General features: G+C 40.8%; 1 protein-coding gene across 1 annotated transcript in view; it reads left to right on the top strand.

Annotated features, from left to right (window-relative positions):
* Positions 1–944: 944 nt before the first annotated feature.
* The window catches only part of PTPRM (protein tyrosine phosphatase receptor type M), a gene marked incomplete at its 5' end in the record, with an annotated part of 476815 nt that continues 455018 nt past the window's right edge, over positions 945–22741 (top strand). The window contains one exon of the mRNA XM_080610125.1: positions 945–1017. Coding sequence (XP_080466251.1) covers positions 945–1017 — 73 coding nt within the window. The remainder of the gene's footprint in view (positions 1018–22741) is intronic.

The raw sequence follows: 22741 nt of genomic DNA, 5'->3' as shown, positions 1-22741 counted from the left end.
AGTTCTCCCGACAGATTCCAGGCAGCCTGTAAAAACAAAACGGTTATGAGGAGCCAGTTCATTCTCCGTCTCTCACTGACCCATCCTCCCCTTGTCCCGTTGCCCCGGCACAGCGCCAGCGTGGTGGGGCGGGGAAAGAGGGGCCCTTGCCCCGCGGCGGCGGCAGCCGTTTCCTCAGGGTCGGGACAGGTAGACACGACGGCCCCAACTTCAGCGCCCGCGGCTCTCGCCGGGGCCGGCCCGCAGCAAAGTTACCGAGTCGCTGGGTTGAGATTTTATTTCGTTATTGTTATTCCTCCCTCTTCCCCCCGGTTCTTCTCTCCCCCGCTACCGAAGAACTTTCTACCTCGTCCTGCCAGGCACGAAGCCGCCTCCTCTGCTCACAAAGCCACTCTCGGGGCAGCGAAGGGGGGGGAAGGGAGGCTTGGGCACTTCGCCTCCACAGGCGACGGCCGTAACCGCGATCCCGCCCGCGGCGCCCCGCCGCTGCGAGCCTCGCCCTCTAGCGGGAGAGAGCGGCGGAGCCGGCGGCTGGGCGTGACTTCCCGCGCTCCCTTTAGCCTGCCTGCCTGCCGGAGGGGACCGCGAGTCAGTCAGGGAGCCGAGCTAAACCGGGACTAACGGCGGCGCCGGGCGAGGAGACTCTGGGATTCACGGTGCCCCCCTCTCCCCGGCCACCGAGAGAGACGAGCGGCCCCTGGGGTGAGGGCAGCGGCGCGGTCGGAGGAAAGCGGGCAGCCCCCGGCCCCTTGCACCCCTCTTCCCTGCCCTTAAAAGCGAATAGAGAGCGAGGAGGGGAATACAGCCCGCGGGGTACCGAGTGAGGGAGTCCGGCTGCCCCCTCCCCGCCTGCACCGCTGCTTGGAGGGGGGCGAGAGGGGCGCCTCCTACTTTGGCAAACACTTTGGCACTTTGCTGGATCCCGAGCAGGAAGGGGTGGAAATATGGGGAAAGTTGGAACTTGCCTGGTTACTTTGGCCGGACTTTTACTGGCGGCGGGAGCGCAGACGTTCACAGGTAAGAAACCGTCTCGCCTGCCCCAGGGCTCGGTAGCGCTGGCTGCGGGCGGGGGCAGCAGAGGTGCGAGGGGGAAGCGCTGAGCTTTCGGAGCTGGTTGGGTTTTGCTTTGGGGTTTTCTTTTATTTGCTTTTTATTAATTTATTTTTTTTTTTTTTTTAATTTCCCTTCCCTGTCTCCTGCCGGGGCTGACACTTCGGAACCGCTGCGTACATAGCGGGGGGAAAAAAGTGCCCGGAGGAGGCGGCGGTGGTGCCGGGATGCCCCTGCGGGCAAAGGGGAAGGGCGCTAAGGAGGCAGGAGAGAGGCCGGCGGGGCTCGGGCAGTTCGAGGGCAGGGCTGGAGAGGGACGGGCGGGACTCGGGCTCACCCCGGCCGCCGACTTCCCGAAAGTTTCCCGGTGTCCCGGCTCGGGAGGCGGAGGGGCGAGGTGAGCCACCGCCCAGCCGCGGGGCTGACGACGGGGAAACGGGAACTTGGGGTGCTGCCCGGCGAGTGCTCCACCGCCCGCCCGACCCCGGCGGCCTGCCCGCACTCTCCCCCGGAGCTCCCCGCTTTTCTCGCTATCCCAAGTACGGCTGTGGAACGCCAGCAGAGCCGGAGGTAAAGCCCTGGCCCCTCGTGTTTTGCAGCCCCCCAGGATTGTCACCTCAGAGGGCAGGGTAGCAACTGCCCTCTTCTGCAGGGTGTCAGGGTTCCTCCAGCGAGGAGCCCGGCAAAGTGCTCCGTCAACAGCGTTTTATCTGGTCCCTGAAGTTCTAGACCTGCAGATGGTTATCTTGGTCTCGAGTCCTCTGCCTGCTCCCCTGCTCTATATATATGTTGAAGAAACCCATATTTTTAGACAGAAACTGGGATTGTGAAATAGTTCTGTGTGCTTCACTGCGAAGAGTAACTTCAGATTTTGTTTGTTTGTTTTGTTCCTAACATGAAGTTAGTGCAACTGAAAAGCACGTTAAATTGAAGACATCTGGTCTTCGGTTCATGCGAAGTGTGCTTTGATCTGGTGGTGGGAAGCAATACGTTTGACTGTCCTTGTTCACGCTGCAGAACAGTTTATGTTTTGTATATTATATGTTGCTTCTGTGCAACACTGTAGCTACATCAAGTTTCATGGCTAGGGATTGGTGGTCTGTTTTAAAACTTGCTTTAAAAAAATAAACATTTCTGGGTTTATGTTACGTTCCAGGGACCTTTTGTATACGTAGCTGCATTTCCCCTAATTTCTCTCCAGCATTTTTACTGCAGATGAGACAGAAGATCCCTGAGCAGGAAAAATGTTTTGTACCGTGGTGATATATAACAATGATGAAATCTTTTCCAAACAGTCATGTTAGGAAGAAACTATGCTCTGTAGTGAATTATGAAACTGAACTCATGTATATTAGCCCTATAACTCATTAATATTGTAAGTCTAGTGTCCAGACTTCAGTGAAATCTCTTGCTTTATTAAGATAAATCCATAACTCATTGCTGACCTGCATGAACTGTCTTTACTTCTTGTTTAAAGATAAGCTGGGGCAACTCTTCTGGATATTTAAATGACTTGTGCATGCGATATGCTGATACTATACTAGGGTCAGAACAAAACTGATGAAATTTCTGTTTTTGTACTTTACCATTTGAAGTGTGTGCCTGGGAGTTATTTTTGCTTGGGGGAAAAAATTGCTGTTGCTTTTGTTAAAAGCTTGATGTATCAGTGTCATAGAAATTAAATTACAGAAAAATCTGTCCTTGAGTTGGGTAACTGTCTTTTGTAATAGCTATCCCTTGTTGCAGATGGGTTATATGAGTAATGTATAAAAAGTTTAAAAACAAAGGAAAAAGAAACAAAACTAGCTTGATACTTGTTCTAAGCAAAGAATAGCAGTGGTGAGCTAAGTAATCTCTGGCATTTCTACTTCCATTTTTATTTTTACCCTTTTCTAAAATGACTGATTTCTTTTACAGAACTTGGTTCTAAGTTTGCATTCAGCTATTGTTTCATTTAAATTTCTTATTTAGAAAATAATCTTACTGAAACATCAGATCTTGGCTTTTTAAGGCCTGGAAGCTTTCGAGTAATCTTTTGAAAGCAGCTTAACAGTTAATAACAATGAGATTTTCTCTGAGTCCTTAACTAAAGAATTTAAAATTCTGGATTCATCAGTTCAAGAAGCAAATGGTCTCAAGAATTTGAATTCATGAGATGTTACTGCAAGCAGTATCTTAAATGGGCAGTGCTGCTTATCTTAAAAGTAGCTGGAGTCTTTCTGCGAGAGTAGGTTTGGGTGGGGTTTTTTTATATGGTTGTGGTTTTTTTTAGCTTTTTTTCTGAGAAACCGTAGCACACTTGATTTAGCTGCTTTTCTTTATAATTTTAACATAAATATTAAGGGGTCTCATGTGAAGACTAAATGCTAATATTACAAAAGTTCCTGAAACATGGCATTCCTGTCATGCGTAATGCCACCTGACTCCACTGTGTTTCTTCTTCCATCTCCTTGCTAGATTATTCAGGCTAGGGAAAGCAATCCACTCCTGTGAGAGATTTAAGTCAAACACAGAGATGCGGAAAGTTAGAAGGGGCACTGCAAGCCTAAATATCAGGCCTTATATAAAATAAAGGGTCTGGATGAGAAGATTTCTGTCAAATAGCAAAATGGGGAGCTGAAATCAAAGGCAAGGAGATGTGTAATAGAACTTGGAAATGGTGTTTTTTAATTAGGTATTGTGTGCAGGTAGATGCAGATTTGCACACAGCTTACTGAAATTGATGCTTCTTGCTTATGACCTGAATCTGACTAAGGGAGGGCTATTGAGAGAGAGATCTGGATGGGTGGACTGACTGACTAAAAGTGCTTGTCAGAGGCCATTCGTAATGAACTTTGCACCAGGACTAGTGGCAATTATTAGAACAATAGGAGGAAAAGTGCTGTACAAAATTGAAAATTACTTTTCATAGTGACTAGTAAAGGCCTTACATAGAGAATAGTAGCCCTCAAGCTATTATTAAAAATACAAAAACTTGCATTCTGGATGGGTGTTGTGTCTTATATTAATCTGTTTCATTTCTGGGTATGGGTGCTCTCAAACAGGAACTGCATTTTTCAGAAACAGAAGTAAGGAAGAAGTTTGATGTGCTGAAGCTGAAACTTAGGGTGATGAAGTTGATGCTTGGTGATTGCAGAGAGGGAAGATGAAAGAAAGAATATACGTTAAATCTTTATAGCTCCTATCCCAGTTGAAATGAAACTTCTGGCAATTGGAGCAATGTATAGAAAATAAAAAGTTTCTCTTATAATTGACCGTGTTTAAAGAGATTTCTCAGAGTATTTAGGATCTCTGTTTGGAAATCTTGAATAGATATTCTGATCACTCTTAACAGCAAAGAGCTCCAAGTGTGGTTATATCATTTTAACAAGTTCTGCTGTTGCTTGCATTGCTTATTCCACCTGCTTTCCTTCCTCTTCACCCATCCATCAAGTCTGTATTCCAAGGGGAAGTAACATATGCTACTGAAAATACAGCTTTATTAGTGGCTGACACTGTTAGCTCATCAACAAAACTCTTCCAGTTAAAGTTCATAGTGTGGACTTGGCCTCACTACATGGTGAGAGCTGTGGGGGAAGATTCTTAAACCAAACTTCCCTCTGTCAGAGATCTTTGCTGCTGCTGTTACAGCTGTTAGGTGAATAGGTGAATTACGTGATTTGTGTTTTACACCTAAAGGTATTAATCTTTAAAATAGTCCAGCAAATTAATGGAAGCATGTTGAAGAATTTGCTTCTAAGTTTTGCCCTTTAAAAAAAAACCCAAAAAACCAACAACAAAACCCCCAGCCTTTGACAGAAACAGAGGAACTGAAGTTTGTTTTTCTCTATAAACTGGGATGTACTTTAGAATGTTTCAGGAAAAAATGGGTCTGGGCTTTGGAAGTCGAACAGTTTGTCAAAAAAGAAACTGTGTAGTGGGTATGTGGGTTGCGTTTATTTTTTTTTTTTAGTGATTCTGGTCTTGTTCTGGTTGCAAAAATTAGTGGTGAATTCTCATCAGAAATTAAAAATAAATCATGCAAAATATTATAAGGATGTAATAACACAGGGAGAAGAAAAAAAATCCTGTGATGTTTATTTGGCCTCTCGATGCAACGTTTGTCAGAATCTGCAAAGAAAACAAATCAGTGTCCTGAAACAATATAGGAGCATATAATTTATGAAAAAAAATAATGTATTTAGTGCTCTAAGGAGTTGCTAGATTGACAGCTAGGGAGAGCAAATCCTCAGGCGAATCACAGAACATGTTAGGATAGAGCGAGTAAGCTTCTGAACTCCATCTCACTAATGTCATTTGAGTCTGACCTGAAGAAATGTGGAGATCATTTATTTTTCATGTGTGTGTATTCATGCACTGAAATGGTCAGCAAATGTGTCGAACAACCTAGTTGCCAGTGGCCAGGTCAGTTTTACACATTATTGCTGAGACAAGTCCGTTCAGTTCGCATCATTAGATTCATCTAGGGGAAGATAATAGGTGTAGACTTGACAGAGCAAAGTCCAGTGATGTTGTGGGGTCAGGACCTGTGAACTGATCCTGCACTTCACATGTTGCAACTCTGTGCTGAAGGAAATGCTATTTGAGAGGGATCTCTCTTGTGTTTAAAGCTCATTAGTATCACTGTCAAAAACTTACGTGAGGTAGCTACATCACTAAATTTTAAAGATGTTTCCCCAGAAAATGACATGCATTTATGAACCTTTCAGCTCACATTTACAACTATTGTAAAAAGTAGTTCTGAAAATTTTCCAGGGAATAAATTCTTTGTTGATATGTGAATGTAGCTGAATTATTAGCTCAGTTTCTTTAGGAAAAATCAAGAGAGTCCTCTTTACTTTGTTTGATATTGCTGATAACTTCTAGATCTGTATTTCTGTTTCAATGTGTAATGTTATCAATGTATTAAAAAGCATTTAGAAAAACCCAAACCAATTTGGAGCATATGGTTGTATATTTGAGGGGGGGGGGGGGGGGGGGGGGAAGGGGGAGAGGGAGGGAAGGAGAAGTATGAGAAATTTTATTGTCACTTCATGTGAACATAATGGAGTGAATAAATACTCCTTTCTGATTTTTGTAGTGTCTGAGTTTTGCCTGCTGTGATCTGCTGCTGATCACTAGGTGTAGCTGCATCTCTAAATCCACTTTTTGAAGCATAGAAAGAGGAAGGGCTGTAAACTGGGCTTTATGAGAATGTAGGTATATCTGGAGCTGGGTAGGTGTGAAAATATTTGATGGATTTTTTGACCTAGAGAGTTTTAATCCATTGGTGGCTTGTTTGCACCGGTTTGATTATAATACAAATGAATTTTTAATTACTTGTAAAAAGGCTACTTTCAGTATCATTGTTAGTATACGACAGAAGGATGAATGAATAACATAATAAAAATACATAGTAAAATGCATGAGATTACAAAGAAATTGTCAGTAGTTTCATAGTGGTTTTAAATGCAAGCTTTATTGTTATAGAGATCTAATAAGGGTATATCTTAACCATCTTGATTGATCCTTGTCTTAAGGAAAAGTTTAAGTGTTGTGTGAGTGTATATATATCTCTTCTCACAACCTGCCAAGCTTTCTGTTTCATGCAAAAGAATTCTTTTCAGAAATGATGTTGGTGTCAGTGGAGTTCTGTTCTGCTTTTGGAAGGTGGTGTGTTGGTTTTTAAGCCACGAGACTTCCATTAGGGTTACAAGAAGGTACAAAGAGTAAGTCCCCACATACTCTTTAAAAATGAAGGAAAGACATTTAGTCATAAATTATGGTGATTGAGTGTAATAATAGTAGTTTCTGAGTTTAATCATAGTAAAAATAAAGGTGTATTTATGCCTCTAACACATACTCATGTTCAGTAGCTGCAGAGAAAAGGAAAGAAGTGTCTCAGTCAGAAGAGTCTGACTCCACAGTGACTCTTTGCCACCTGAGGAGCAAGGGTAGGAAACAATGTAATGACCACATTTGTTCAGGCAAACCCATAGCAGGACTGGCAGGAAGGAGTACTGAAGCCAGTTGAGAATTAGGGTATTTGAGGAGGAAAGGTGGGAAGGAAAGTATAATATTTTCTGGAAGAGCGTAAGAGATGAAACTTACTGAAGGAGAAGATGTTCTAGAAAAAGAGATCTGAAGTCCTAAAAGTATCTAAATTACATCTGGAAAACAGAAATTAATTTGTAATTATTCACATATTTTTGTCATCTTAGTTTTGAACATGTTTGTCTTTAATAATATCTTCAAGGCTTGAACATGTCTTCTGACAGTGTTACGTAACAGTAGTTGATTATCTTTACACATGTGATTAGCTGTAATGATGTTAATGAATCTTTAATTTTTTTCTGTGGAATGCTATAAAACCAACATTTTGCTTATGAGTATATTTGTTACCCCCCTGCTCCCCCAACGTGTAACCTGCCCTGATTTAGAGAGCAATAAGTTTTGGTTGCAGTAGGGTTTAGGTTGGCTTGGCTCTTCCCTACCCACCCCTCCCCTTTTTTTTTTTAATCTTCAGTGTTCAGCTTTTATAAATATCTCTTACAGCAGTGTTCTGTTAATCATGAGAAATGTGTTTTTGCTCTGAAATAACAGCTAATTGCCTCTTTCATCACTTTAGCTCTTCATCTTCTAGGAAAAGGAAATAGAGCATCTTATGGCTGCATCAGAGCAGGGTTGTTTGGAGTTTGTTTTGCTCTTTGAGGTTTATGGCACAATTATTTTGGGGAAGTTTTCAGAAAGATCATGCTTTATTACCTTGGATCCTATTGCCACTTTTGTCCTTAACTCTAAAACCAAATATTGTTTAGATTCTATTTTCAAAACTAATATACTGGATAGAATACTTTTGTCTGTGGCCTTTTGTTTTAATTCTGTAGTGCGTAAAGGTAGGTTGATTAGGTAACAGAACTGTTTAGTTGTGCTGGAAGATTCTAACGTAAGATTGAAGAGGTTATTACAGTAGCTTCTGTGTGCTTTCAGGTGAATAGATAGTGGACCTCTACTGTCTTGAGGTTTTCATAATGGAGTTGTTCTTATAGGTAAATGAATAGAGGGGCTTTTCACATTTATTTTTCTACTGAATATAGGCTAGACTGAGTAAATGATTTCCATCCATAATGTGCATTTCTGTACTTGTGTACATGCTTGTAATCTATGCACTAGTTTGTATGTTTGTGTCTGAAAGAGTTGATGAATTGTTACACTTTAGCAGACTTTTGCATTTTCGATGGTGTACTTGCAGCAGTGGGGGTTGCAGGGGAGTTATTTTGGTTTTTTGGTTTTGGGTTGGTTTGGTTGTTTTTTCCTTCTCTTTTTCTTCTCCTTCTAAGGTCAAACAATTCCTTATTTTGGGAGCTGATGCTTAGTAATTCTTTTATAGCTGTAACAATAATTTATGATCAAAAAATTGTCATCTACATGCACATTTTAAAGTTTTGGTTACCAAGTTTACATAGTTTCTGTAGAGAACAAGGATCTCCAGGTTTGAAAAAGGGGTATTACCAGGTTATATATCTCAAGAAGAAGCTATGATCTTCCTAAAGGAATTCATGTTGTCCTCTACCTGCATACAAACTCTTGTTTGTCTCACTTCTGCTGTTCTCAGGTTCATGGCTTTTTACTGTTTTAACAAACAGTCCAGGTAAAAGTTGAAAACAAACATGAAAGTCAATTGCTATCTCAATGAACTGTGTTAGGCCCCAGAGCAGATGTAACTGTTTTCTCTGTATTATTTTTTTATAGTTGCTCTTTCTTCTTATGTGATTTGTATATTTATTTGTTTTGTTTTTCTTTGAAAATAAAAATTTCATTATTACCTATTTCCTCTTCCATCCTTCCAGTAAATAAAATTGGTGTGAGAAGTCCAATGATTCCTAAGAACTCTACAGGCTGTTCAGAGTATGCTCACAGGCTTGGTAGAAACTTGTGAGGAAATACATTTGTTTCAAGGTTGACACTGTTTGCGTATCTGTATGGGACTATATATAATCTGTTGTAATTACTGTGATGTTTATGTCAACCAGTATAATTCAGGATCAACAGAGTTCTGACGACTACAATTTTGGGAAGTAGTTACTATTTTGATAGTGTAAAATCTCTCACTAATTGTTTAAAGATGTGTCATATAATCTGAACCAGGAAATTATTTTCTCTCAGTGGAACTTTCTGAGCCTGGCAATTTTTCTGGTTGCACATTGGGATGACATAGCCTAACATGAATCATATCACCGGTGCACAGCATGAAAAAGGCAGATATGTATTTTAACTCCAGTTGTAATAGTCAGTTGCTTAGCGATCAGAACTCCTACAGAGGTGTGGGAGACCAGGATTTAAGTCTATGCTCTGACATTTGATTGTGTTATGGGTGAGGATTTTCATAGCCAGGCTTTTCTGTTCTTTCTGTGGATTTTTGTTTAGTTTTGATCAGTAGGGTTGTTTTAGGTTTTTTTTTTTTTTTTTCCCCATGGTTGAGAAATCTGCTAAACTTTCATATAAAAAGAAAAAAAAGAAAGGTGGCAGTTCAGATCCCCCAGTGTATTTACAGAAAATCTACAGCAGCCATTTGTCACCACCTGTAACTTCAGTTTTCCCTTAAACCTTAGCAATGTGCTTAAATAATGTCACATGTTTAGGAGATAGGGACAATTGTGGACATTTTCAGGAACCATAGTTCTCGGTGGGATAGTTCCTATGTTAATGACTGAGAATTGCTATAGCATTTTTTCCTTTAATGTTACCTTTTCTGAATCTTGCAGAGTAGATGAAGATTATTTTACAAAGTGCTGCATTCAACACTTTAACATAAGCACTTTACATAACACATCACTTAAGCTGTTTTTCTTTTTAACTTCTGCAGAGACAGCTGTTACTGAAGTAATTTCTCAGTTATGTAAGGTAAATTGTTGTCCCAGCGATAATTTTAAGACACTGCAGTTGATGCCCTCTTTACTGTGTCTGAAAGATGTCAACTTGACTAGGTCCTAGCTTGGAAGAAAACCTTTGCAAGCAACTTTCTAAGTATGAAGGCAGCCTTTTGGTTAGGTGTGTGAGTGTCATGAGAAACCAACAAAACCAAAACACAATTAAAGTTAATATTTAGTTAAAATGTTAGAGGTTGAAAATTGGAAATGGAAGCATTACTAGCCTCTGTTTATAGTGACAGCAGAGCACGTGGATTGAAGAGCATGTATGAAGCCCATGAGGTGTGTTTTATTTATTTTTATTTTAAGAATTGCTCTTAGAATTGCCTACATAAATCTAGGCTAGTAAGGAATTTATGTGAATTAGCATAGCATTTTCATTCAGGGGTTTGGAAAACACTGGGGTTTGACTTATTTATCTAAGAGTGTTTGAGACTAGCACACACCCATTAGAGCGAATATGTATTGAAACTGCCTAGGGCTCAGGAGCCCAAGACAAGTTGAAATACACTCTTGACAAATAAAGGCCTGGCTTCTGCAGCAGTCTTTCAGCAACAGCAGAAATGGATTGGGGTTTTCTTGAGTTCTGTAAACGAGTCTTGCAGAAACTTCAGCGTTGCGTTTTCAGATGTACAATTGCTTGACAGAAAGTCAGTTTGTCCACTAGGATCTGGTACTTCTTTACATCCTGAATATTGGGAGTTAAATATTACCCATGTAAAAAATTTGACACAACCACAAAAAGGTGTGAACATAAGAAGCCTTAAAATGTTCTTCAAGTTGTAGCCCAGTGTCTAGCATCAGATTATCCATGCCAGGAAATGATGTGGAAATAGCCCCTTAAGAATAATATTACTCAGCTACTTCTGTTCTATTTTCAACCGCAGACAAAGATACTGTTGTGCTTGTGGGTTGATTCACTGGCAAATCCATTGGTCAAAGTGCACTTCAGCCTTATTCACCTGTACCTTTCTTTGTCGTATAGTGGACTTAGAGTCTAGAAGTACAGGTAGTGATTTTCAAATTGGGAGTAAAGCCTTAGGTATTGCATATGTTCAGACTGAGAAGTACAGGTAAAGGCTGTCTGGGTTTGGTCTAGCTGTATTGCCAAGGTTACTTCGAGGGGAATTAGGGAACATAAATTGTGCATGCATTGTCTGCTGCTTTTGAAATTATTTGTCTGATTTCTACTGAGAAAACAGATACAATCTTTGGATGTCTAAATTTTTATTTGGAAGGTACCTTCTATGATTCAGTGATGAATAGAAATAGAAAGCAGCTCTGGACTCATCAGTCGGGGGCTTACTTTGGACGTTTTGGTTACATGGGTTGCAGTTTAGGCTGCAGCATTGAAGCTTGTATTTTGAAAGTCATTGCTTACCTGTCGCTTCTGTTGCATTCATTGCAGAAATTGAGTCAGTTTCTGATGTGTAGCACAAACTCCAACACTTTGTAATGAAAACTGTCAATATTTTTGAAGATCTCAATTTCAAAATGAATATGAACTTGTAGCTTCCTCAATTGGACCACGGTAAATCTCCTCAGTGAAGTAGTATATGACAAGCTTGTTTGCTTCAAATCAATGCTTGTAGGGGGTGGATCACAGGAATTTTTCAAACCGCAGTGTGTGAACCACTCACTGTAAGTGAGAAATTGCACTTTTCCAGAACTTGCTATGTTAAAGTCTTTGCAAGCTGAAGAGTGCTAGGTTTGCAGCAGTGAAAACTCAATTCTGGCTTGTATGCCAGAATTGGCTGATGTGTATTTCTGGACTTCTGGGAGCAGAACTGGAGGGGGAAAAAAAAAAAAAAAAAAAAAGAGAGAGAGATCTGTATGCTTGAAACTGGCATTGAGCAAATATGTGGCATTCACCAGCAGCCCCATTCACATGATTTCAGTGCTTTGACTCTACACAGTGGTCTAGCAATAAAAGAAAGAATTGGCCAATTATAGTAATCTGCAGAGCTGTGTACTGTGGAATTTTGTGCAGAAGAAGAGGGAGGGTTCTTACCTACTCTCAGTTCCATCTACAATTACACTTTAGTACCAGCTATCCTACAGCAAATAACATACATATTTAGCAAAGCTGCAACCACCAGGCCTCCTTTAAGAACATACTGCTTACCTGCCACTTCCTGTGCTCTCCCCCTGCTTTTCTCTATTCATGTCTGTTCCTCATTGTTGTGTGCCACAAATTGCAAATCATTTGTGCCTTCCTCTGCCACCTCAGTCCTTTGGGCATCTGTGACTGAGCTGAGAAAACAGCAAAGACTGGAGGATGGTAGGCCGCATTAGGATATCCTGTCGTGCCATGGGCCACCCTGTTGCCCCTATGGTTTGGAAAGCTACGTGTGGGTTTTGAGAGAGCCCGAGAGGCTCTGGTGGGGAGGCTGTGACAGACATGTGGGAATACAATTCCTCAATGCCTCAATATTATTTATAATAAAATGGTTTGGGTTTTTTCAGGGTGGGTTTGTTTTTTTTTTTTTTGTCTTTTTTTCCTGAGACAGATGAGATCAAAATGATTCTGTGCATGTGCTAACAGACATGGCAGCAAAGCATGTGCTTATTAGTAAGTATAGTAAGTGAGTGAAGTTCAAGTCTCTGCACTGAGTACGTTCACACTGAATGCTTGATAGCAACAGCAGGTGCTGCTAGTGGAAAATGAGATACTGTTGGCTAGATCTAGTTTTCAGACCAGATGGACATTATTTGTAATATTATTTGAGTGTGAATGGGTTTTACTGGAGTGTGAAGTAAACTGATGAAGATTTTTTTGTTTGTTTTCCAAGCTAAAATGAATTAGTACTACTGGCATTATTTACACAGACACAAGCTCAAAACCTAAAGATGAATAAGGCCATTTTTGGGCGTACTGTGAAAGTAATTACAGAAAGCTCCTGTTGACACAATAATTGCAAGTAAATCAGGTGTTAACAAAATTCAGCATGAACTCACTAATATCAACATTTTGTAGAAATGTAGTTGCATGTATAGTTTCTGGAAATACAGCTTGGGTTAACCTGTGTTCTGTCCATGCTATTTTGGCCTTTGTTTTTATGTGCACTTTTAATGCATATAAATGCATATGCATAGTGTATTCTGTGCTATCAGTGCATATTTTTATCAGTGAAAATTGTGCTTTGAGTTTGAAAGTTTCCACTGTACTTTGTGCAAATTATTAATGTGGTTCCTATTGATGAAAGTTCAATATATAAGGATGCAGGCCATGCTCGCATCATTGCGTACAATGCAATATATATTCTGCGCAGAAGCTGAAGTGATCTATTAAAGCATTCAAGTTCTCACCGCATATTGAGGGCAGAAGATTTCTTCTTAATCCTCGTATGGCTGGTGTCTCTGCTGGAGTGTTAATAGATAGTCTAATTTGTGAGCTAAATTACTAATTGTATTATGAGTCTAAACCTTATTAAGCCTTTTGTGTAGAATTAGATCACAGAGCTTTGGGAAGCTGAATCCTAGTTGGGTTCTGTCTCTTGTCTTTAATGATGGAAGCAAGTTTCACTGACGTCTTCAGAGCTGCATAGCTCTGAGACTTCCAACTGATTTCTCTTGCTACCTTCTACAGTATTGTAGAATCACAAGTTTGGAAAGCAGAGTGACTTTTAGAGTAGATGAAGATTTTCAAGCAGGGTCTCAGTTACGTGGAAGGACTAAGATTCTGTGTTAGCTGAGGTGAGGCCATGATTTGGAATATAGAAGGGTTACTCTGATCTTGTGTATACACACTATGTGGAGGTTCAGCTATGGATGACTTTTTTGCAAAAGCTTTAAAATGGCCATAGTTATGTAACAGGATAATGAGTCTGTTAGAGGTATATTCCTGTAAGAGTTCAGGTAGATAAACTCTTAACTTCAACAGCTCACTGGAGTTAGATTCTTATTTCCAAATATGCTCACTACCCACCTAGGATGGAGGATACTCCACTTATCACTCACCTGTGCTGCTAGATTTCATAGCACTCATCTGTTTCTGTGTAAATCTATCTGGGTCAACTGAAACTATTTTCAGAGGTGGTTCATGCTCCCCATTCTGACTTTGCACTGGAGTCAGCCTGCTAATGCAGCCTGGTTGGAGACAGAGCTGATTGCCTCCAGCGGCAAATTGGTAATAAACAAAGGGAGACTTAATGGATTTTGACATCACTTGCAATAAATTTTTATGTTGATGTAGAAGATGGCTGTGAACTGTTGCGCCTTTGATACAAAAATATTGCACCCATAGTAATTAATTTTCTTTAAGAGAAAATAGTCACAGCTACTCCATACATTTTCTTGTGTATACATGAGATAGAGTTGCAGTAGTATCAAGTTTTAATTTACACACTTGATACACAACAGTACTGTAATCTGTTGTGAGAAGCTACTCTTATTTTACACCTGAAGCTCTTAGGGCCCTGTATGTATTTAATGGCATTGCTTTTTATTGTAGATTAATGCTATTTGAAATGCATGGGCAATAAATGAAAATAATAGGATATATCATCTTGTAGTTTTAAAGAGCTTTTTTTCTATTTCTACATCACATTTTGTAATATACTTTGTAAAGTATATTAATAAACATACGGTGTCCTGAGAAAGAAAAATTCAGAGGCTTTTGCATTGTTCTGTTTCATGTGCATTGGTTCTCTCAACCTACACACTGTGTATTTATTATGTTACCTTTGAGTAAAGCTGCCATAGCACATTGCCAAGAACTAATTGTCTTCAGGTGTGTCTGTAGAAGCCTGTATTTCTGTCTAGCTCCCAAACTGATTGTCATGCTTATTAAAGTATTTTGGTAGGTGAATGGTTTTTGAGAGATTTTTTGTTTGTCCATTTTATGAAAACCAGTCCATATTCAGACACAGCCGCCCTTGAGACAAAAGCTTAAGAGCACTACATACTAAATTTCTGCTGACAGGAGGGCAGTCATGTTGAAACTCACAATTTACTTTATACCTTTTGGTAACAAATACAACTTGCATTGGCGTAGATTTGCAGATTAAATAATTTTTGGGATCCAGGAATGATGAACTTCAGAGCTTTTTGCATACTTTGTCAGAGGTGTGGCTAGGAATGTAATGATTGGACCAAATCAAGCTGCTACTTCCATAGAAGAGAATAATGCAGGTCACTGAGGCTCATACTTTGTTAGAAAGGCAGAACTAATCTTACAAACCTTAATGGCCTAACCTGATGTTCTGGGAGGGACTAAAGCAATCTGTATGTATTAAAAAAGGCAAGTGAGTTACTGTGTGCCCACCCTGAGACCTCTAGTCCGTTATAGGAAAGGATTTCACCACCTCACCCCCAGTCTTGCTTTCTGTCAAGAAAAGCAAAGGTGGATGTTATCTAGGAAGCTGGTTATCTTGTTTGTAGGTTGACCAGGCAGATGTTGTTTCTGGTTGACATGTATTAGGAGGAAAGGACAGACTAGGTTGTTGAGACCCTCTATATCCACATTCCTGCCCACTTGCTGTCTTTTCCTCGATTTCTAGACTCTGTGCTTAAAAAGTACAGTGTCCTTCTACTCTGATCTTTGTTTAATAGTCTTGGTAATTTTCTTAGTCTAGCCTTGATTGGTTTTATTTATTTGTGAGGTTTATTTGAGTTTGGGTTTTGGTTTTTTTTTCCCCTTAGGATGAGAAGTGGTAATTGAGCATCGGTAGCATTCCTGTGGTGGTTTTCTTTGTGTTCTCTTTTTGTACATAGAAAATGGCAAGAGCAAATTAGAAGGGTCAGTGTTCTTTCACATGACTGTTCAAGTACAAGTGTCTTTGACTGGAGGTAGTACAACAGAAAACAGAGCATTGCCATGCTTTACGTCTTTCAGGGCTGGTGTCACTGTGTGTAACAGCTTCATTTTCAACTGCAGCTACTGATTTAAACCAATAATTAAGTGCCCTTTTAATTGATTTTTTGAGAACTTCTGTGCTTGATGCTTGAATGTATTGTTATAATATTCCTGTAGTTAGAGAATGGAATATGGATTTCATGTCTTCAAATAGCAGCATTTTGAATTTTTATATTCTCTTTGGTGCTTTGAAGAAAACATTGCAGACATAGTGCCTCATCTGATGATAATCAGATAACTAGGTGCAAAAACTACCTCCACTGAAGATTTTGCTGCTGTTTTTCAGCTTCCTGAGGCTGGGAGGGAAGCTGGTTGCAGTAAATAGCAGAGGGCTACAAGAGTTACAGATATGGAGTAGCTGGGGAGTGTGGTGGTCACAAGTGTCTCTGAATGTTTCTACATCTATGCTCCATGTGGTGACCTTATCTACTTAATGAACTGAGATAGAAATAAAATTTAAAAATATCGGTTTTAGTAAATATGCCCTTTGAACCCCAAACACAAGTGGCTTATAATGTTGGGAGAGTACATGAGAGGTAGGGCACTTCCATATCAAGGAGTCATAGTTTTAACAAAATTTGTCCTGAACTCAGTAACTATGTGCCCATCTGGCTTACACCCTAGCCTGCAACTGGTTCATGTCATTAGTACTGGTCAGGATGGACCCACCTTGGTAGAGCCTGGACTTAAATTTTGAGGTCTTATACTGGGCAAAAGTTGCCCCGTCCACAATCTGTTCTTCTTACAGAATGTTCACTCCAGCAAAGCATACTTCTTCCTGCTACTGCTCTGTAGCAAGAGTTTACTTTATGTCTTTTTCTTCCCACTTTTGATGCCTGCCTTCTTTCTACACCTGTCTGCAGGAACAGCACAGTTGCCTGGTTTGGATTGTAGGTATCTGGGAAGAGGGAGGCTTAAACAACTTAAAAAGCAAATTATCTGTCCCCTGTTTTGCCCATCCAGTGGGCAATGGCATACCAGGGATTCAACTCAGGAAACAGTACTTATGACTTTGAGTAAGTTGTGATGGGGTTTTTTTGTTTGTGTTTTTCTTGCTAATTATGGTTTATGTTACATATTAATAAGGAACCTTCTGTTGCCATGGGCAGAACCTCCCAGTGGGAGGTACAGGAGAAAGGTGTTTCAGAAGCAGAGTGATGGAGAAACCTGGCTCCGCTCTTGTGCATGGCAGCATGGGAATTGGTATTGTTTGTTGGAGCTGGGAGGGCTTACGAAAACCTTGTAAGAGTTGCATCTTTGCCACAGAAGAAGCTAGTGCTGTACTGACTCAGGAGAGAACTGCGCTTTGAGCTAGGGAATTTGTTCTAGAAGTTTTCCAGGGATTACTACCACTGTCACTGCATGAAATGTAGGGACAATTTGTGAATGGACATGAAGCTTTACAAAAGCATTGCAAACTAAGAGCTTTTCAAGGTACATTTAGTTGCAGTGCTTTTCTGCTTAGACTTGCTTATGGTCTCCTATATTGCATTTACGCTGTAGGAGTTTGAGAGCTGTAGCCTTGGTGTTTATTCCTAAAGAAGGGAACACTTGTATATTAGAAAAAAAAAGGGGGGGGAGAGGAAGAAAGAAACATAACTGTGTGGTTGTTATGTTAAATGAATTTTAAAGCTGGTGAGAAGAGGCATTCAGAGATGAGAATGCTTGGGGGGAGAAATGAAAGCACATTGAAGCTGTTTCCCCTTGAGGGCTTTAGGCGGGATTGAGAAGAAGTGGTGCATACTAAAGCCGTGTTTATAGTCTTTCACTTACTGTTAATAAAACAGGGATGTTCTAAAAGGTTTCCATAATTAAAATGTAGTCCTTGAGTATAGCGCATTTTCAGAGTGGTCTAAAACCCTGCTGCCTCTCAGACTGCTTAAATCATTATTTATAAAAAATGCTGCAGTGGACTTACTTCGTGTTTTGAAGCTCTGTTCAGTAAGAATTATGCTGGAAATGTTGGGTATTGAATAAATGAAAATAGAACTTATGGGGAAGCTTATAAGTGTACAAATTGACTGGTTAGTAAGTAATTACCAGTACAAAGATTGGTTTTGCCTTCTCTTTTTTTTTTTTTTTTAATTGCCTGAATATTAATAAATCTGGTTCATTTCTGGAAAACAGCAAGTTTTAATAGTCTAGCAGAAATTAATAAGAAAAAAAGCTGAAGAATTAGCATAATAAATAATTATTGCTTCCAGGGTTTTTATTGTTAAGATAATAAAATGTTAAAAAGCAAACCACTTGAGTAGAAAGTAATTGCACTGACAAGCGCCACACAGCTAGCATTCACAATAAAGTAAACCTTCCCTCAATGTCAAGCTGATTTGCTATCCACATAAATGCTTCCTCACATTATGGAAATGTGCCTTTTCTATCAACAGAAAAAAATAAAACTCTAGGCATCTAATTAATCTTGCCTGACATTTGATTTCATACTCAGGTTAAAACATGAGGCAGGTGGGTCTATTTCCCCCCTTACTCTATGTACATGACCACAGGCAAATCTCTCCATTAATGTCAAGCTGCATCTGTGTGTCTGTGTCTCTGCCACATGTCAGTCATTAATGCATTAGTGTTGCTCGTATTTGATTCATATGCACCAGTTTTCATGTCTGGAGGGCTCGGTAAATAGGGAACCGCCAGGCTTCAGCTCTGCATCATAAGCGTTTCACCTTGACCCTTCCTGTAAAGGAAGAGAGATGCTAGAAGAAGGATCAGAAGTGGTAATTTGTAGCATAGGGAATTTCTGAGTTGGTATGATCAAGTAGAAGAAAGGAACAAAACTGATTTGGCTTTGACATTTTTATTGATTAAGGGTGCTCTTGTTAAAGACTAAGAACATTTAATAATGCCTAAGTGTGTTACCTGCAGTAGTTTAGACTTGTTGATGGCAGGATTGTTTTTCTAAAGTGCACAGAAAAACTCTACAAAACTAGTCAGGGGCATTATGGGTATTTTATTTTCTGAAATTCTAGTTAATGGTTTCTGCCAGAGGCAGCGTGCAGCACTTGAAAATGTGGTTGTTTGACCCTGTGCGCTAAAACCTGTGTAACTGTTGTATTTTTACATACTTTGGTAGTACAAACACTTAAAAAGAACTTGAGTCTAAACTCAGCTTGTTCTTAAAAATAAAATAGTGATAAACTTAAGCAGTTTCATAACTAAAAGAAAGTTAACAAACTGAAAAATATCATCATGAACATAGTCTGTATGTGAAAATATTTTCCTGTAGTGTTTACATGCAAAATCCTGTGGCATTGGGAAATAAGTATTTGCTTATGTAGTTGAAAAGTAATAGGAATATTTTTTTTTTTTTACTGACTAAATACAAAAAGTAAAATCATCACTGGTGAAGAATGCCTGAGTTTATTTTTTTTTAATATGTATTCTAAAAAATTAAGTTTCAAACATCTGTTTCTACTGTCAGTCTACTACATAGCAAGTGTGAGTTAAATTGTTTTTCTCTGCATTCTGCATAAAGAAGGAGCTGGATGCTGTTTGGATGAAGTGGTGCGCAGCAGTTCCTAGATACAGCTGCATAGCAGTCCATTCTATAAGTAACTTATTAAAGCTGCTGAGGAATCCTTAAAAAAAAATAGTGTACAAGATCAAACAAAAAGCTTGGCACAAGCAATTCAGGACGTTCCTCGATTGTGTGGAAGGCAACTTCCTTCTGCAAGTATATAGAGGAGCCTAGAGGAACAGGTGCCATGCTTGACCTCGTGCTCACCAGGAGGGAGGGGTTGTTTGGAAATGTGATGCTCCAGGGCAGCCTTGGTTGTAGCGATCATGAGATGGTCGAGTTCGGGATCTTCAGGACACTGAGAAAAGTATGCAGCAAGCTCACTGCCCTGGACTTCAAGAGAGCAGATTTTGGCCTCTTCAGGAACCTGCTTAGTAAGGTTCTGTGGGATATAGCCCTAGAGGGCAGGGGGGCCCAAGACTGTTGGTTGATATTCAAGGATCACCTCCTACAAGCTCAGGAGTGTTGCATCTCAACTAGAAGGAAGTGCAGCAGGAGGGTGAGGAGATCTCCATGGATGGATAAGGAGCTGCTCAGGAAAATTTGAGGGGAAAAAAGAGGCTTATTAAAGGTAGAAGCAAGGAAGGTGACCTGGGAAGAATACAGGGATGTTGTCCGGGAAGCTAGGGACCAGGTTAGGAAAGCTAAGGCCCAATTAGAATTAAACTTGGCTAGGGATGTTAAGGATAACAGGAAGGGATTCTATAGGTACATTGCAAATAAAAGACAGACTAGGGACAACATGGGCCCTCTCCGGAAGCTATCAGGAGAATTGGCTACCCTGGATTTGGAGAAGGCTGAGGTTCTTAATGACTTCTTTGCCTCAGTCTTCACTGGTAAGTGCTCTGACCACACCACCCAAGTCTTGGAAGGCAGATGCAGGGACTGTGAGAATGAAGACCTTGGGCCCACTGTAGGAGAGGATCTGGTTCGAGACCATCTTAAGAACCTAAACGTGCACAAGTCCATGGAACCTGATGAAATCCATCCGTGGGTCCTGAAGGAGCTGGCGAATGAAGTTGCTAAGCCACTGGCCATCATATTTGAAAAATCATGGCAGTCAGGTGAAGTTCCCAACAACTGGAAAAAGGGAAATATAACCCCCATTTTTAAGAAGGGGAAAATGGATGACCCGGGGGATTAAAGACCAGTCAGTCTCACCTCCGTGCCTGGCAAAATCTTGGATCAGATTCTCCTGGAAGACATGCTAAGGCACATGAAAAACAAGGAGGCGGTTGGTGACAGCCAGCATGGCTTCACTAAGGGGAAATCCTGCCTGACCAATTTGGTGGCCTTCTATGATGGGGCTACGAAACTGATGGACAGGGGCAGAGCAGTTGATGTCATCTACTTGGACTTGTGCAAAGCATTCGACACTGTCCCACACATCCTTGTCTCTAAATTGGAGAGACATCAATTTGATGGGTGGACCACTCAGTGGATAAAGAACTGGCTGGATGGCTGCACGCAAAGAATTTGCCGATGGCACCAAGCTGTATGGTTCGGTTGATACACTGGAAGGAAGGAATGCCATCCAGAGGGACCTTGACGCGCTTGTGAGGTGGGCTGATGCCAACCTTATGAAGTTTAACCATGCCACGTGCAAGGTCCTACATCTGGGTCATGGCAATCCCATGCACAGCTACAGGTTGGGCAAAGAAGGGATTCAGAGCAGCCCTGTGGAGAAGGACTTGGGGGTGTTGGTCGATGAGAAAATGAACATGAACCGGCTTCAGTGTGCTCTCGCAGCCCAGAAAGCCAACCATATCCTGGGCTGCATCAAAAGGAGCGTGACCAGCAGGTGATCTAAGGAGGTGATCCTGCCCCTCTACTCTGCTCTCGTGAGACCTCACTTGGAGTATTGTGTACAGTTCTGGTGTCCTCAACATAAAAAGGACATGGAACTGTTGGAACAAGTCCAGAGGAGGGCCACGAGGATGATCAGGGGACTGGAGCACCTCCCATATGAAGATAGGCTGAGAAAGTTGGGGCTGTTGAGCCTGGAGAAGAGAAGGCTGAGTGGAGACCTCATAGCAGCCTTCCAGTATCTGAAGGGGGCTTAGAAGGATGCTGGGGATGGACTCTTCATTAGGGACTGTAGGGATAAGACAAGGGGTAACAGATTAAAACTTAAATAGGGGAAGTTTAGATTGGATCTAAGGAAGAAATTCTTTACTGTGAGGGTGATGAGGCACTGGAATGGGTTGCCCAGGGATGTTGTGAATGCTCCATCCCTGCCGGTGTTCAAGGCTGGGTTGGACAGAGCCTTGGGTGACATGGTTTAGTGTGAGGTGTCCCTGCCCATGGCAAGGGAGTTGGAACTAGATGATCTTAATGTCCTTTCCAGCTCTAACTATTCTACACAAAATGCATATACAACTTTGATGTTTATGCCAAATTGTCTATATATGAATAGAATGTAACCAGAAGATAATAGGCAAAAATTATAAATGAGAAAAGTTCTCATTATGATGAGCTCTGCACTGAGTAGATGGCTTCTTCACATGTCAACTGCTTTTGAACAGTGACAGGTAGAGTAAGATACCTAAGGAATTAGCATACTCATGATTGACTTCTGGCGGCTGTGGCTTTCACTCTTTGTTGTGTTGGTGCTTGGCTTGATTGTCATACTGTAATCTTGAAAGGCAGCCTCACCAGATGGAGGTAGAAGATGGAGCCATGAAATGCCACTACGTGCTAAATTATTCTCAACTATGAGGTTCTTCTCTTAGCTTTTCCATGGATAATTCTTGACAGACTTTCCCTTCAAGAAGCAGGACCAGAAACCTAAAGGAGGAGCAGTAACACAGCTTTGGTCCATGCTTACTAATTTTTTCCACCTCAGAGAATGAATATTGCTTTCTACAAGCTTTAAGAGACTTTGAAACATAGATGTGGAGTTGGAGAGAGGCTTTCCTTCACAGTACCCCATGTAGGTAAAAGCAGCAGATTTTGAGACTGGTTGTAAAGCTTCGCATCAATGTTCTGCAGGGTTTTTTTCAGTTACATTTGGAAGGGATTAGAGTCACAGAACAATTAAAGTAGAAAGAAACTTCTGTAGACTTTGCAGCCCAGCCCACTGCCCAGTGCAGAGCATGCTGACTTCAAAGCTACATCGTGTTGCTCAGGGCCTTGTCTGTTTGAATTTTGAATATCTTTAAGGATGGTGGGAAGTTCCACAACCTCTCTGCTTAATATGAACTTGTAAAATTTAAATTTTTTTTCAGCATGTTAGTGCAATATTTCTATACACGGGAAAAAACTGAAGAGAAGATATTCCAGAGTGTATTAAAACATAGAAGGTAAAAGCTAAAGGATGTTTTAGGTTTCTGAATACACGGTTTTTGAAATACATCTGTCAGGAAGGTCTTTCTAAATATCTTTTCATAGTGTTGA

Source organism: Psittacula echo, assembly GCF_963264785.1.
Source record: "Psittacula echo genome assembly, chromosome: 2".
Classification (NCBI taxonomy): Eukaryota; Metazoa; Chordata; class Aves; order Psittaciformes; family Psittacidae; genus Psittacula; species Psittacula echo.
This window is presented reverse-complemented; position numbering and strand designations above follow the sequence as displayed.